Source organism: Rhineura floridana, chromosome 12 (assembly GCF_030035675.1).
Source record: "Rhineura floridana isolate rRhiFlo1 chromosome 12, rRhiFlo1.hap2, whole genome shotgun sequence".
NCBI classification, from domain to species: domain Eukaryota; kingdom Metazoa; phylum Chordata; class Lepidosauria; order Squamata; family Rhineuridae; genus Rhineura; species Rhineura floridana.
The window spans coordinates 26,089,191-26,103,765 of record NC_084491.1 but is presented as its reverse complement, the minus strand read 5'-3'; the positions used below and the strand labels follow the sequence as shown (position 1 = coordinate 26,103,765).

The window sequence follows — 14,575 nt, the reverse complement described above, 5'->3', positions numbered from 1 at the left end:
AGTGCAGAAAGGCCCCAGGTTGCCTTGACACAAAACGATATCTAAAGCATAACTAAAAAAAAAAAAAATCCAGGCAGTGATATGAGGAGAGCTTGTATTCAAGTGCACCTGGGCGTGAAAGCCAGTGCAGTATAGCCAACAGACCTTTGGATTTGATCCGACAAGATCTGGGTTCTCAGTGCCTTGTTCAACCAAGAAGCTCCCTTGGGTAAATCATTTATCTGCATAATCTACCTCGCAAAGGAGTTGTGAAGGTAAAATAGGTGAACCCAGCTGTGACCCCCCCCTTAGTTTTGCTTTTCTGAAAGATGACAGGCTGTAAATGTGATATATATAGGGAGGGATGTACTCCTTAAAACTTAATCCTGGTAGCCTCATCTTTTAAATGTGTTAAGAGTGAGGTTCAGTTGTCTACCATGAGAAACAAGAAATAATAGGTTCTTTATACAGCCAAAAAGATTTAGGTTGCACATTACTTTGTCATGATATGGAGCACTGGGATAGGTTCTTAAGAGTTGTTGCAGAATGTTCATCACTGCAGGTCTTTGATGAAACATTCGGTAGGGTTCATATTGGCGACTCAGGCCATGAGGCAGGAGAAGCAAATAATGACCTCTTAAGGCAACCTTCTCTCAACCTGGTGCCCTCCAGTTGTTTTGGACATCAGCTCCCACCTGGAATCTAAAACTCCCATGCGCCCAGATAGTATGGCCAATGGTCAGGGATAATGAGAGTTGTAATCCAACAACAGCTGAAGGGGACCAGGATGGGGAAGGCTGTCTGTAGGCAATTCCTAGTAGGGGCAGGTGAGAAATTTATTGAGTTTGCATTTTAATTATCTAATTTGCATTTTCCAAACCAACATGTTGTGAAGCAATATGTACAAAAAAGCATATGTTAGTGGGAAATGAGCATATAAATGTGTAGTGGACATAATGTTGTATGATGCATTATACCAGGGAAATTTCACAAAATGCAAAAATTCACATTTTCAGATAAACACACCCAAAAATGCATATGAACTTTCATAACAAAATGATTAAAAAATGGAGGAAACAGAACTGAGAGAGACTGAAATTGACAGATTTACCCGCCCACCCCCAATTTCTAGCCTTGGTCCTACCTCAGCCATTACAGAGAATGCCTAGGACAGGATTTCTGCTGCTGACAGACTCTTTAGTTTTACTTCTGTCTCAATAAAGTTTAGAATGCCAGAAGGCAAATTGGATACATGTGTCCTGGCTCCCAACCAAAGAAGCAGATTCAGGGCTCAAAGACTGGATTTTCTGCATGAAGCTTTATTCAGGTATTCAATACAGGAACACAGCATCACACTCTAGGCATGAACTAGAATACTGGAACGTCATTCAGGGTACCAAACAGTTTAGGCTTTCCTCACGAACAAGGCATGGAGGCAACAGCAAAGAGTTGCTACAACAGAGCTAAACAAGCATCACTAAAGTTTTTATATCAGAGAGGGGCAGGGACTGGCTTCTATGGGTTAATTCTAGGTCTTTCTTGCTTTTGCTATAGGGCAAAAGCCTTTTCTAGGAGTTGGAAGCATCATCTGAAGCCGTCGCTTATCTAAACTCCTTGGCCTTGGCGAAAGTGACTCAGCCTGCCTGCTTTCACTTTGCTCTCTTATCTGTTTACTGTGTTTTAACTGTTCCACAGCTAAATCTAGGCTGGGTGCCCAGGCAGATTCATCTCTAGATGGTTCAGGAGAAAGGGGGAGGGGTTCCAGGCTTTTCTTAGTAATTCCATTGGCAAGCCCACACACTTCTAAAGACCTTTTGTCTGTGCTGGCAACCCACTCCCCAAGATCTGTACCTCATTCTTCATCCTCCCACTTTTGCCAAATGTTCTCCTTAGGTCCCATAACAACATGGAACAAAAAGGGAATGGAATGTGGGGGGGCAGGGCAGAGAGAAGTCAATCTACTTATTCCTCAGTGTTAGGCCCCATCTGCACTATACATTTAAAGCTATATCATTCCACTTTAAACAGACGTGGCTTCTCCCAAAGAATCATGGGAACTGTAGATTGTTAAGGGTGCTAAGAGATGTTAGGAGATCCCTATTCCCTTCACAGAGTTACAATGCCCAGAGTGGATTGATTAGTGCCTCTTCCCAAGGAGCCCTGGGGATTTTAGCTCTGTGAGGGGAATAGGGCCTTCTACCAACTCAGCTGCATTTTGGCTTCTCACAACAAGTACATTATTCATCTCACTGTCTGCCGTTGCTGAATTTTATGTTATCATTACATTATCCCACACCATTCATTTCAATACAAAGGAAACACAATGCAAATAGGAAAAACCATAATCAATTACATATGATTTGTGGACTGAAAATGACAACAAGAATAGCAGATACCGATCATATTTACTGAATTGATTTCTGTTCTGGACATGGGACAAATAAACAAACATCAACAATTTCCTCTCTTGTTTGTGCTTCCATCAGAATTCTCCAACATCCCTAGATTTAAATCTCATGGGGAGTCTCCATGAGCAGAGGCAGCTTCCTGCTGTAGACATTCGGCCCCAGCCTGTTGAGGGTAGGGATGAGTGAGAATTTCACTAAAACTGAAATTGACACCTGACTTCCCCATAGTTCACATTTGCTATCGTTGTGGACTGATCCTGAATGCTGTGAGCTTCCACAGCTGTTTCCGACTTCAGATTTAAAAAAACACAAATCTAGCATAACACTATTATTATAGTTGTATTCCCTGTGCTGTGTTGCTGTACTACCATGATATTCATCAACATGGGTCTTTGCTGTGCTAATCTGAAATTGACCGGCATGGTTATTTGTTTTGCTAAGGTAAAACTGACTAGAATGTGTGTTTGCTTTGCAATCTCCCCCTTTCTCCCACTGCCGGGGGTGGGAGGAGATTGGAAGGAGGAGGAGGCGGCAAAGGTGGGGACTGAGTGGGTAGGCAGGGGGCAGAGAGAAAGCTGCTTTCCTTTGCTTTCCAAAAGGAAAACATTGTTATAAATAATAACAATGTCATTTTTCAGAAATCCTTAAAAGCAAAGGAAAGAAGAAACATAAGAAAACTATCATAACTGCCTGATTCCGTGGGATGCAATTCAAATGGGCACCACCAAACAAATCCTAGTGGAGGGTGGTAGGGCTGGCCATTAGAGGTATGATGGAGACAGGGACAGCTAGTGTGCCCTCACTATCGCCCCTCATGTGAAGGAAGTGCATGAGGGAAAATGCCTGAATAGGGTAACAGTATTGCCCACCTCTGTCATCCTGCTTTGCTACCATGTTGTCAGCTAGCCACTTTTTCTGTCAGCCACAAGCAGCTTGAAATCCTCACAGGCACATTCTGTTTGAGGCGATCTCAGTGAGTGAAATGACCTCCTAGGAGGGAGAAAAATCAATAAAACCACTAGTATATTATATTCTTTTCTTCACTTTCTGTAGGAATGACTTTTTCATGACAAATGAACACTCCCATTCATAATGGCTAGAAAAGACACCAGCTGAGATTGTGTCCTTGTCTCTTTCATGCACCGAAATAGTATCAATATTTGGTAAAAGAAAACTTCTTGTACCCCTCAGTTGCGAGATAATATATCATATTTATATCATGGACAGGGTCAGAGCTTGCAGTTTTGGTCACTTGCTTCCCCACCTAATCAGGCTTTGTTTGCTATCACTAATGAAAATCGACTATGTTTTGTTGGTTCTCCATAATGCTTTGCTGAGTCTCTTAAAAATGTTGACTGTGACAAAGGGATGGGAGAGAAATTCAGTTCAGTTCTCATTTAAAGGCAAACCTACCTAATTCACACTTTCCAAAACAAGACGTGAACCAAAACATAGCCATCCTTTGAAATTTGCGATTCTGGGAAAGTCCTCATGAAAATTCATCAGTATTTTTAGAGCAAACTTCTAATATACACATTTTTCTGTGCAATTTTGTCTAATATACACATTTCTGCAAACTAATTTTTCCTAATATAATGCAAGTTATTTTCACTAATGTATGCATTTTTATGTACACTTTACCCTAGCATATTGATTTATGTACGTATTATTGCAAAATTCAGAGAAGTGCAAACTCTGAATGATAGCTATGTTTCAGTTCTCATATAGCTTCAGAAAGTGTAAATTAGGTGTACAAAAATGCATACACTAGGGTAAAGTGTGCATAAAATGTATATATTAGTGAAATTACCTACAAAGTGCATTATATGAGGGGAAATCACTTGCAAAAATATATACATTACTCAAAACTGCATACAACCCTAGGGCTGGGGAGGGGGGTAGACCACCCCAACAGCCTCCCTGCAGCAGTTGTTTCTCTTGAATGTCCATCTACACAGGACAACTTGCTCCTGTGTTAAGGAATAAAAGCTAGAAATTATATGCTGCACTGAGCCTTCAGTGTCCTAACTGGTCTTTCTCATCTTCTACCTTCTAATATTCTGTGTTCCTTTTGAGCCACAGACATTTCAAAAGAGTTTACTTCCCCAAAGCTTTTGCTGGGGTTTTGCAAACTACTGTTCTTCTCACAATGACTGCACTTTAATTCTCTCCATAACACTGAGAAGGAATATGTACTGTGTGGAAAAGTGTGTGTGTGTGTGTGTGTGTGTGTGTGTGTGTGTGTGTGTGTGTGTGTAGGGGGGGTGCATTGCTGAACTCCTACCACCTGGCATTACTGCTTGGATTATTAGTTCCTAGTAATTTAGTGCCCTTGCGCAGGGTCGATTTGTGCCTTTCATTTCTAATTGATCTAGTGGCTGTTTAAATGGCAGCAGGCATCTGTTGAGAGTGGGAAGGTTCATAAGGCGAAATAATTCATAACACCGTCTGGAATTTGCCTTTCATATCCCTCAGCTAAGCCTCGGCAGGGCTGCCTAAATTACGACCAAGGAGGATTTTTTTCCTCCCGTATTCAGCTCAAGGTTTGAAGAATCTTGCATTAAACTGGGATCAGTCTAGATTAGACTGTAATATGCTGCAGTATTAGTAGCTGCAAATGAAGACTTATACCAGAGTTTAACCCCTTCACCTGTTTTTCTCTTTGTCTTGGTCCTGGAAGGCTTGGCTAATCCATTGGTTCCTCTGATTTGTTGATGTGTATAATAGATCTTTCAGCTCACTGGACTCCTGGGATAACTTTACACTAAGCATTCAAGACAACAGGCTTTAAAGAAATTAAAACACACTTGCTTTGATTAAATAAAGAGTGACTTTTCAGCCCTTAGCGAAATGGGCATATGGTTTTTCCAATTCCCCATATATGTGAAGGCAGGAGGGAAATGTGATATCCAATATTAGGTTAGGCCTGTGCTGCCAATCTCAGCAGCCTTGTTGCCAAATTACTGTACGGAGGTGTGGAGCACTTAATTTAGTTGCAACGCATCTCTTGCCCTTCTTAGTTTCTCTCCGTGTAATGTCAGTTAGCAGATGAGTAGCCAAATGAAGTTTACTGTACTCAGCTGAATGTTGCTTCCTTGTTTTCTCCTTTACACTCTGTGCAGATGACCTTAATTTCAGGGGTGTTCAATGCATGGAGCAAGATAATGCCCGACCTTCATACATTGATTGGGTCATCTTGCATAGAAGCTACATGTGTGCCAGTGTTGTGTCCCCTGCTAAAATGTTCAGATTACACAAATGAAACCTGTGTGCCTACAGTTTATTGAAGAGACAATGGAATGGAAGAATATAGGAAGCTACTGTGTACCAGATCAAAGTTAGGGATAGAAAGATCTATCAATTTCTGGTCTTTCTGTTGCTCATTTTTCCAGTCTTAAATTCCGTTCTCCACATTTCTGCAGCAATTTGTGGGTTTTTTTAAAAAAAATCTTCATGAAAATTTTTCAGTGTGAATTTCTCCTAAAAAACACATTTTTGTATGTAGTTTTGGCTAAGGTACACATTTTTCATGCAATTTCTTTGAATATAATGCATTTTGTATGTTAATTTCATGAATATATTCATTTTTATGTACACTTTCCTCAATATATGTATTTCTGTAAACATTTTTTGGTTGGAGAACTGCATGGCAAAATTCGGATAAGTGCTACATTTGAAGGATGGCTGTGTTTCAGTTCTCATTTTGTTTTCGAAAGTGCAGATTTGATTCAGCTTTAAATGCAAACTAAATCAAATTTCTCCCCCATCTCTAATCAAACTATCTAGTCTAGGTATGAGAAACGTTTAGTTCTCCAGATGTTGCTGAACTACAACTGCCATCAGCCCTAGAGAGCATGTCCAGTGGCCAAGGATGATGGGAGTTGTAGTTCAGCAAGCTCTGGAGGACCATCGGTTTCCCACACCTGATCTAGCCCAATATTACCTATTCTGACTAGCAATTGTTTTCCAGGATCACAGGCAGAGAAGGCTCTTTCCCATCACTTGCTACCTGGCCCTTTTTGCTGGGGACTGAATCTGGGACCTTCTGCATGCAACGCCTCCATTCTACCACTGAGCTATGTTCCTGTTCTAAAGTCAGGACCAGGCACAATTCTCTCCCACCCCTCATTGATTATATCTGAAGTTACGCTTGTCTGCATCAGGCTCAATAACCCTGTTTTAATGGTCCAAGCCATTGTCGAAACTATTTGTTAATGAGATCCATTTTAGTTTCTAGTTTTATCCCTGGATTAAAAACATGAGTAAATTGTGCCATCCAAAGAGACTGGTTATGTGAATTAATGTGACTTATCTGTGTACATTGAATGAATTGGGGAGGGGAGGGGCCTTAGCTCAATGGTAGTCCGTATGCTTTGCAAGCAGAGGGTCCCAGGTTCAATCCCCAGCATCTCCAGGTAGGGCTGGGAGAAACTCCCTTCCTGAAACCCTGGAGAACCCCTGCCAGTCAGTGCAGACAATACTGAACTAGATGGACCAATGGTCTGATTCAGTGTAGGGCAGCTCCCGATGTACCTATCAAGCCCAATGGCTCTACCCTCAATTTCTGTGCATTTAGCCAAAGGTAGCTTTCAATGGAGCGCTACATCTGTGCAGAGATCCTGCCTTTTACAATGTTCCCAAATGTTTATAGAGAACCTGTGTGCTATATCCTCTTGTATCCCTGCTGTTTCTTAGCTTGTGCTGCTGTTTCATTGTTTGGTTTTAATTTGTCTCCTTTTGTATTACTATCTGGATGGTTTTATTTTGTTGCTTATTTTAATTGGTGTGAGACTTCTGAACGAATGGTAGGCAAACATTTTAAAATAAATAAGTAAAACAAAAACAAAATCTTGCACACATGTAGGCAGGATAGGATGAATGTCTGGCGGTTAGGAGCAAAGACAGAAGGTACAATCCCACTTTGGCGCATGCACACACACACACACACCATTCACTGAACATGCCAATATAATTTCGCAGATCTGTGAGTAGGATTTCCTCTTCTTCACAGCTTCTCTCTATGTTGTTTTCCATATAAGCAGCTGCCTTTACCTCCCTCCGTGCCCCATAATGTCACTGCACCTGGAGCAGTTAGGGGGAGGTCAAACAGCAGGTGGGCAACTGAAAAATGAACTCTACTTTCCTGCTGTTATTAACAGCAGAGAACCCCCTCCCCAAAATAGAGACACTCACTACTTCTGCTTACAGCAAATAGCCACCAGATTTGACTGCCCCCCAAGAACTTCAGAGAAATCCCCCCTCCAATATGTCATCCACAAATGGAGCTGCAAAAATTAAGATCCATTTGGACTCAGCTCCAATTTTGAAATATTATTATAAGAAATTTGGTGTGAAGTCTGCATTGAGGCATAGTGTGTGTCCTTGGCCCCCAATTCCCCTGTCTGTAAAATGGGAACTAACAGAGACATATCTCAGGGTTACTGTAAGGGCAAAACACAGTAAAGGAGGGAACTCCTTTGCAATGAAACATGGCATAACAACAGTAAGTGGAAGGAAACTGTAATGATGCCAAAGTAATAGGTAGGAAGAGGGTTCTAAGGCTGTCCCCCTCTGGTCAATAAAGATAGACACCCTCTGCTGCTTAGTCATTATTATGCAAATTGCCTTAATACTATCCACACAGGAAGGAGACACGGCAGTATGGAGCACTGAGAGAGATGCTGATCCTGTGACAATGATGCTTCAACTTGAAATTCTGCCTGCATGACTGTCCAGCTAAAAACATAGAGCCAATCTATGTGTTAGGGATTTTCACATGGTATAGCCCTATTATGGCGATACTGTGGCACTTCAGACTGCAGGTCGGGTTGCATGTGTAAAAGCTACCACATATAAAAAAGTGTCCCCGCTTATAGAAACTTAGCACATCAAGGTGAAAGCCAGGCTAGAACTTTTCTCTGTAATACGCTAGTTAAGGGGCAAACTGCACATTGCACACAAATAAATGTGTATTTTGTATTGGTATTTATTTTTGTGAGCTGCCTTGAGGGCCTTTTTGGCATAGAAATAAACTGTAACATAACATAAATGAAATTATCACAAAATGGATTTAAAAAGAAAACTAAGAAAAGCAGCTTTGAGACACTGTAGATTTGAGCTGAAAGATGGGAAGCGATACTTAATCCTTTCCCCACCCGCCGTGTTCGTGTGCCCCAGTTGCCTTTACACACACACACACACACACACACACAAATATTCACAAAGATAGACATGATAATTCTGAATGTGCCTATTGGCTCCATATGCTTGAACACTTGTTCTTTCACTGAAAGAATGAGATGGCTTCAAAATAGCCACATAATATGGGATCACTGTCTGCTCAGTGTGGTGTAGTCTCAGACTGGGGCTCGAATCCCTACTTATCCATGAGGTTTACTGGGTGACACTATTTCTCATCCTTATCTACCTCAGAAGATTGTTGTGAGGATTAAAAATGGGTTGGGGATATAAATGTTATAATTAAAATGTAGATTCAGCATCCTACTCATAGTGAGGCTGATAATTTGATTCTGCAGCAGATTTAGTGCTGCTTCTTCTTTTTTCTAATGAGCACAGTAGGAATAATAAAAAGCAGCCCCTTGGTAGAATTAATATCCCGGAGATGCCCTGATTGACCTGCCATCTCTTAATGGGAGACAGTGGGGATTTGAGCTTTATGTTGCAAAACACCAGGTCACTCCCAAGAGTTGGATCAATCTAATTCTATGTTTGTGTGTTGTTGTCCTTTCCAATCACTTTGGAGGGGTTTCAAGTTGTTCAGCCCCCAGACTGATATAGATTGAAAGGTTAAGAAACCAAGAATGACAGTGAAGAAGTGAGAGTAATCCTTATGTAGCTGAGTAGGTGTATATGTGCAGTATAAAACTGTTTTATACATTGGGAAATGGAACTGGACAAAGAGGGGTATGTAACAAATGTTGTAGTGCCGACTGCTGCTGTTCAGGATGCCAGACAGCCAGTCATGCCTTATTTCAGGATGTTCCTGTTGTGTTCTGGTCAACTGTTGGACCCCACAGAGAAACTGACAAGGTTGTCTGGAGATTCCTGGAAATGGATAGCTCTGAAAGAGCAACTTGCTCCAACAAAGGCCTTTTAAGCCTCTGTCTCCAGACTACATTCTACAGACTCAACCTCTGTGAATAGACCTTCTGAGCTTTGAAGGGACAGCCCTCTGGCCTGAAGATGGGCACTCCTCCTCTGTTCCACATCCTTCCTCCTGATGCACTCCCTATGCCACTGAACTGGTGATGTGTGGTGGAAGGTATCTAGTTCTTCAGGCTGAGGGAAGGTGCCCATGCTGGGCTTTGGCCCTGGTCATGTGGGATGTACACCTGGGGACTCCTGCCCAGCAGCCTCTGGTTCAATAGTCTCCTTATGTTCAGTAGTCAGCTCTGAGCCCTAGCCCTGACTTGGATCCCCATCTGATGCCCCTGAATCCTCTGACTCCATGTCTGGATCACGACTTGATTCAGCAGTCATGACAGCTCCATTCCATTCCCACTCCCACCCAAGTTACCCACACATAAAACAGTCAGCTAGCATCCTGTGGCCAGTCACCAATATGCTCAGTCCTAATTGGTCTGTTTTGGGGGTTCCTTTCCCCTTAGGATATTTTAAAATTATTTTTCTCCTTCTGCAAACCTTAGGTTTACTCCAATCTGCTAATACCTCCCACTTGTGGGTGGGTGGTACCATGTTAGCAAAGACACTCGTCTGATCTGCGGAAATAGAGAGAATGATGGACCACATCCACAGCAGAGTTGACGTGTGTTTCTCTCTGAAAGTGACATTGCGTTTCCCTTTCTCTTTAGGCATCCTCTCTTCCCTCTTCTGACACTGCTGTTTGAGAAGTGTGAGCAGGCAACGCAAGGCTCGGAGTGCATCACTTCTGCCAGCTTTGATGTCGACATTGAGAATTTCGTACACCAGCAAGAACAGGAGCACAAACCATTCTTCAGCGATGACCCTGAGCTGGACAACCTGGTAATGGTTTTGCTGGGAAGAGACAGTTCTTTAGGCTCCAATGTCAGTGAAGCAGTAAATCCGAACTTTCAAGGAACTGTCCTGGGTGCTGAACCTATTTTGGGAATAGGTTTTAGAACCTTGGACATCTCCTTAAAAGTTTGGACTAAAACCTGGCGCAGATTCACGGCCCCACTAACATTAGAGCCACTAGCCTTAACTGCTGTTAGGGCTGCATTAAACATTCTCAGGATATATTTTTTACACATTTGTTCAAGGGGGAGGCAAAAGGGGAGGAGAGGAAACTTGGAGTGGAAAACTAGGGATGGGAGAGAAATGTGATTGTTTGCATTTAAAGGCAAACCTAGTTGCACTTTTTGAAACAATATGTGAACCAAAACCCAACTATCCTTTAAAATTCACAGTTCTCTGAATGCTGCAGTGCAGTTCTCCAGCCAAGTCATGTGTACAAAAATGGATTGAAATATGTGCATAGAAATGCATATATTGGTGAAAATAACATACAAAAATGCATTATATTAGGGGAAATCACTTTGCAAAAATGTGTCTAGTAGGCAACATTGCATGCAAATATATGCACATTAAGAAAAACTTGAACTAAAGTGCAGATGACTTTTCATAAAGCCTTTTTAACAATAAAATCACAAGCTGATGTGGGAATGTGGAAGGCTGAACTTAAGATTGGAAAAATGATAAACTGAGTGAAACTGAAATTGACAGATTCACCCAGTACTTTTTTGGTGGGGGGAATGAAGTGCCAGTATTCATACCTTGATAAAAAGGCTGTGGATGCCAGCACAAAATTGTAGCCCTGGGTAGTTAATAAAAATAGAGGTGGTGCTATTTTGTGACTACAGTTATAAAAACAAGCACTGGATTTGCCCTTCCCTATGAGGAACTGGTGACTTGGGTGTGGGGGGCACTTTTAGAGGCGGGGAGCTTACATGTTTATTTTTCAGCAGTTATAGACAACAGCACAATCAGAGGCTTCTTCTTTTTAAACTTTACTCCTTTGTCATTCTTGCTTTAAGCAGTTTTTGCCACCAGTTCCCCATGGCAGAAGCAATCCTCTGTCATGGGCCATCTTGCCCCACAGCAGTGTCAGCTGGTGGCTCCATGTCAGTAGGGCAGCGGAATCTGCACTGGGTTTTAGTCCAAACTTTCAAGAAGGTATCCAACCTTGGACACCTTCTTGAAAGTTCAGACTAAAACCCAGTGCAGATTCCACTGCCCCACTGATAAGGAGCCACCAGCTACACTGCCCCACAATTCATCTGAGGAAGGATGTTACCATCCTTCCTCAGATGCACTGTGGGAGAAGATGGCCCCTGATCACTGCTGCCATGGAAAAACAGCTGCAAAAACTATTTAAAAGAAAGGGGGATGTGAAGTGGGATGGTTAAATTATATTATTGGGTGATTTTTGTGGATGGACACTTTTTATATATTTCTTTCATTTCAATAGCTTTTTATTGTACTTTGCCTGCTGTCACTTTAAATCACTTTCGGGGCTCATTTTGCATCAAGCAATACATAAATTTAATAAATCTGAAAAAAAGGAGAAACCTCTGACTATGCTGCTATCTCTGATTGCTAAAAATGTAAGCAGCCCATCTGACAAAATCATCTTAATTTCTCCAGCAGAAAGTGGTTCCTCACTTGACCAGTCCTAGCCTGTTCATATACTGTTTGAGCCTACACACGCACATGACCCATGCCAAATTGGCTCACATGCTGGAGGCATCTCAGTCAGGGCTAGCACCAAGAAAACTCAGGTTTGGCTGCTTGAAATGAATAGGTCGATTAAGAAAATTTGCATATGTCTTATTTTGCATAAAGAAGTCTGCTCCCAAGAACTAGGAACCATCCATGCTGGCACTGTTTACAGCTGTCTTCTTGGGAGGATATGATCAGTTACATTAGAGCAATTTGGGAGGATGGTTGCATTTGGGAATTGACATATTTGAAAAAGAAATAACCAATGTGGAGAGAAGATACTGTGCCTAAGAGAAGAAAGCTTCTGGCATTTATTTAGTCCTACCAATAGCTTATTTGGAGAATAGCCTTATATTACAAGTGAAGAATCATTAAGCAAGCCTCATAGCTCAAAGGTGTGGAACCATGGGCTCCTCCAGACAACCTATTTATTGAATGTTAATCCTGATTTGTTTGCGCAAAGCTTATGCAGAGTTTAGATTGTATCGGGTCTCTATTGAGCATTTGTTCTGATTTGTTTTCAGGGAAAATTCATGACAATGAGCATTCATCCTGATTTGCTAGTGGGGTGTTTATATGTCTTCCCCAGTGGAGGCTGGTGCTCATTAGGGCTGGTAGGGCGGAAGGCAGGGAGGCCAACAGTAGGTGGCATCAGAGCCAATGGGGTGGAGCCAAATACTTCTGATGTTGCCCCAGCCTCCTCTCCTTCCTTCCTTCCTTCCTTTCTTCCTTCCTTCCTTCCTTCCTTCCTTCCTTCCTTCCTTCCTTCCTTCCTTCATTCCTTCATTTATTTATTTATTTATTTATTTCCCACCCTTCCTCCCAGCAGGAGCTCTGCAAAGGCAACACTAAGACAAAATGGTATTTACAGCCGCTGTCTTGTGTGCTAATAGTCCATGGTTTCACAAAAGGCTGGCTAGCAAACCTGAAATTAATTAAGTGTCAGCCAGTCTCTTTAAGTTTTCATATTACAGCTTCATAAGAGCCCTGTTTGTCAAAGCCAGGGCTCATCCTGTTTTGCACAGTGGGCAGCCAGGTATTTCTGGGAAGACCACAAGCAAAGCATTAATGGCAACTAGGTAACAATACTCACCTGCTGTTGTCCCTCACTTTCTAAAACAAGATGAGAACCGAAAAACAGCCATCCTCCAAAATTTGTACTTGCTTGAATTTTGTGATGCAGTTCTCCAATCAAGCAATGTTTACAAAAATGCATATATAAAGGGAAAATGGGCATACAGATGAGTGCATTAGTGAAAATAACATACAGAAATGCATTATATTAGGAGAAATTGCTTGCAAAAATGTGAGTCAAAATATTGCACACAATGTGTTTATTAGGAGAAATTTGCACTAAAATGCTGAAGAATCTTTAAAAAATGCAAATTGCTGCAGAAATATGGATTTGAAGAGGAAAAATGAGAAACAGAGAGATCTGAGATCCACCCCTATTTGTAGCAGCTTAGACCTATGACAGCCATGGCAGCAAGGCTTAACACTGCCTCTGTCCGGGCTTCTCCTTCAGCTGACCTTCCCTTGGCCTCATCAATGGAGAGGATGAAGTGAAAAAAAGGTTCTGGGTCCTGCCATGCCCAGCAGTGGAGCACAAAATACAGCCGTCTTGCTCAAGCTTAGCAAGTCTACATCTGGTGTGTGCCTGGATGGAAGACCACCTGGCAATGCTATATACGTTGCCTTGAGTTCCATGATGGAAGAAAAGGAGGATATGAATGTACTATACTGTATATACATTCATATCCTGAGTCATGTACTATATATATTTATATATGGCCAGGATCTTGAAAGGTACCACACAGAACATGAGAAAAGCATGCCGGTGGCCCATCTAGTCCAGCATCCTGTTCTCCCAGTGGCCAACTAGATGCCTATAGGAAGCCTACAAGCAGGAGCACAAGAAAACTCTCCCCACTTGTAAATCCCAGTAAATGGCATTCAGAGGCATCCATCCTGCAGTTATGATTTTCACTGCACCTTGATAGGTAATGGTTGTCTGATTTGCATTATTAGTGCATAGTTATCTCTCTTAGGTATTCATTAAGCAAATCCATGTATTGTGATTGGTTGGCGCCATTATTTTCCAGATAGAGCACGTAGCTTTGAATAGTTACAATGTTGGTACGGCTCAGCAGCCACGCTGTGAATATGCGTATACTTCCTCTAACTGGCTAGTATAGTTCCATCCTCCAGACTGTTTTCTGCCTCTTTTGGATTTATTTATTTATTTATTTATTGCATTTGTATACTGTGACGCCCTTCCCTGGCTCTCCCTGTCAGGTTCCTACCTGCTTGTGGCTACTGCCTTTCACTAGGCACCACCAGGGACTCCACCAGTCCGGACTGTCCTTTTTTATGGTTTCTCTCTCCGCTCTAGCACAGATCTCACTAGATCCCCCTGCTAGGCAGCACCACCAGTCACGTTCTATAACCAATGTTCCCAGAGACCTTGC

At 42.0% G+C, this 14,575-nt stretch overlaps 1 protein-coding gene and 1 long non-coding RNA gene across 10 annotated transcripts in view; one reads left to right on the top strand and one right to left on the bottom strand.

The window, feature by feature from the left end:
* PKNOX2 (PBX/knotted 1 homeobox 2) overlaps window positions 1-14,575 on the top strand; it is a 467,254-nt gene that overhangs the window by 359,769 nt on the left and 92,910 nt on the right. For all 9 annotated transcript variants that reach the window (XM_061592847.1, XM_061592840.1, XM_061592843.1 and 6 more), the window contains one exon: window positions 10,220-10,391. In XM_061592847.1, coding sequence (XP_061448831.1) covers window positions 10,220-10,391 — 172 coding nt within the window. The remainder of the gene's footprint in view (window positions 1-10,219; window positions 10,392-14,575) is intronic.
* Window positions 1,363-5,208, bottom strand: LOC133368602 (uncharacterized). The gene is made up of 3 exons (XR_009758703.1): window positions 5,038-5,208; window positions 3,257-3,377; window positions 1,363-2,550 (listed from the first exon to the last, which is right to left on the bottom strand). It is a non-coding gene; the product is annotated as an uncharacterized LOC133368602 (long non-coding RNA).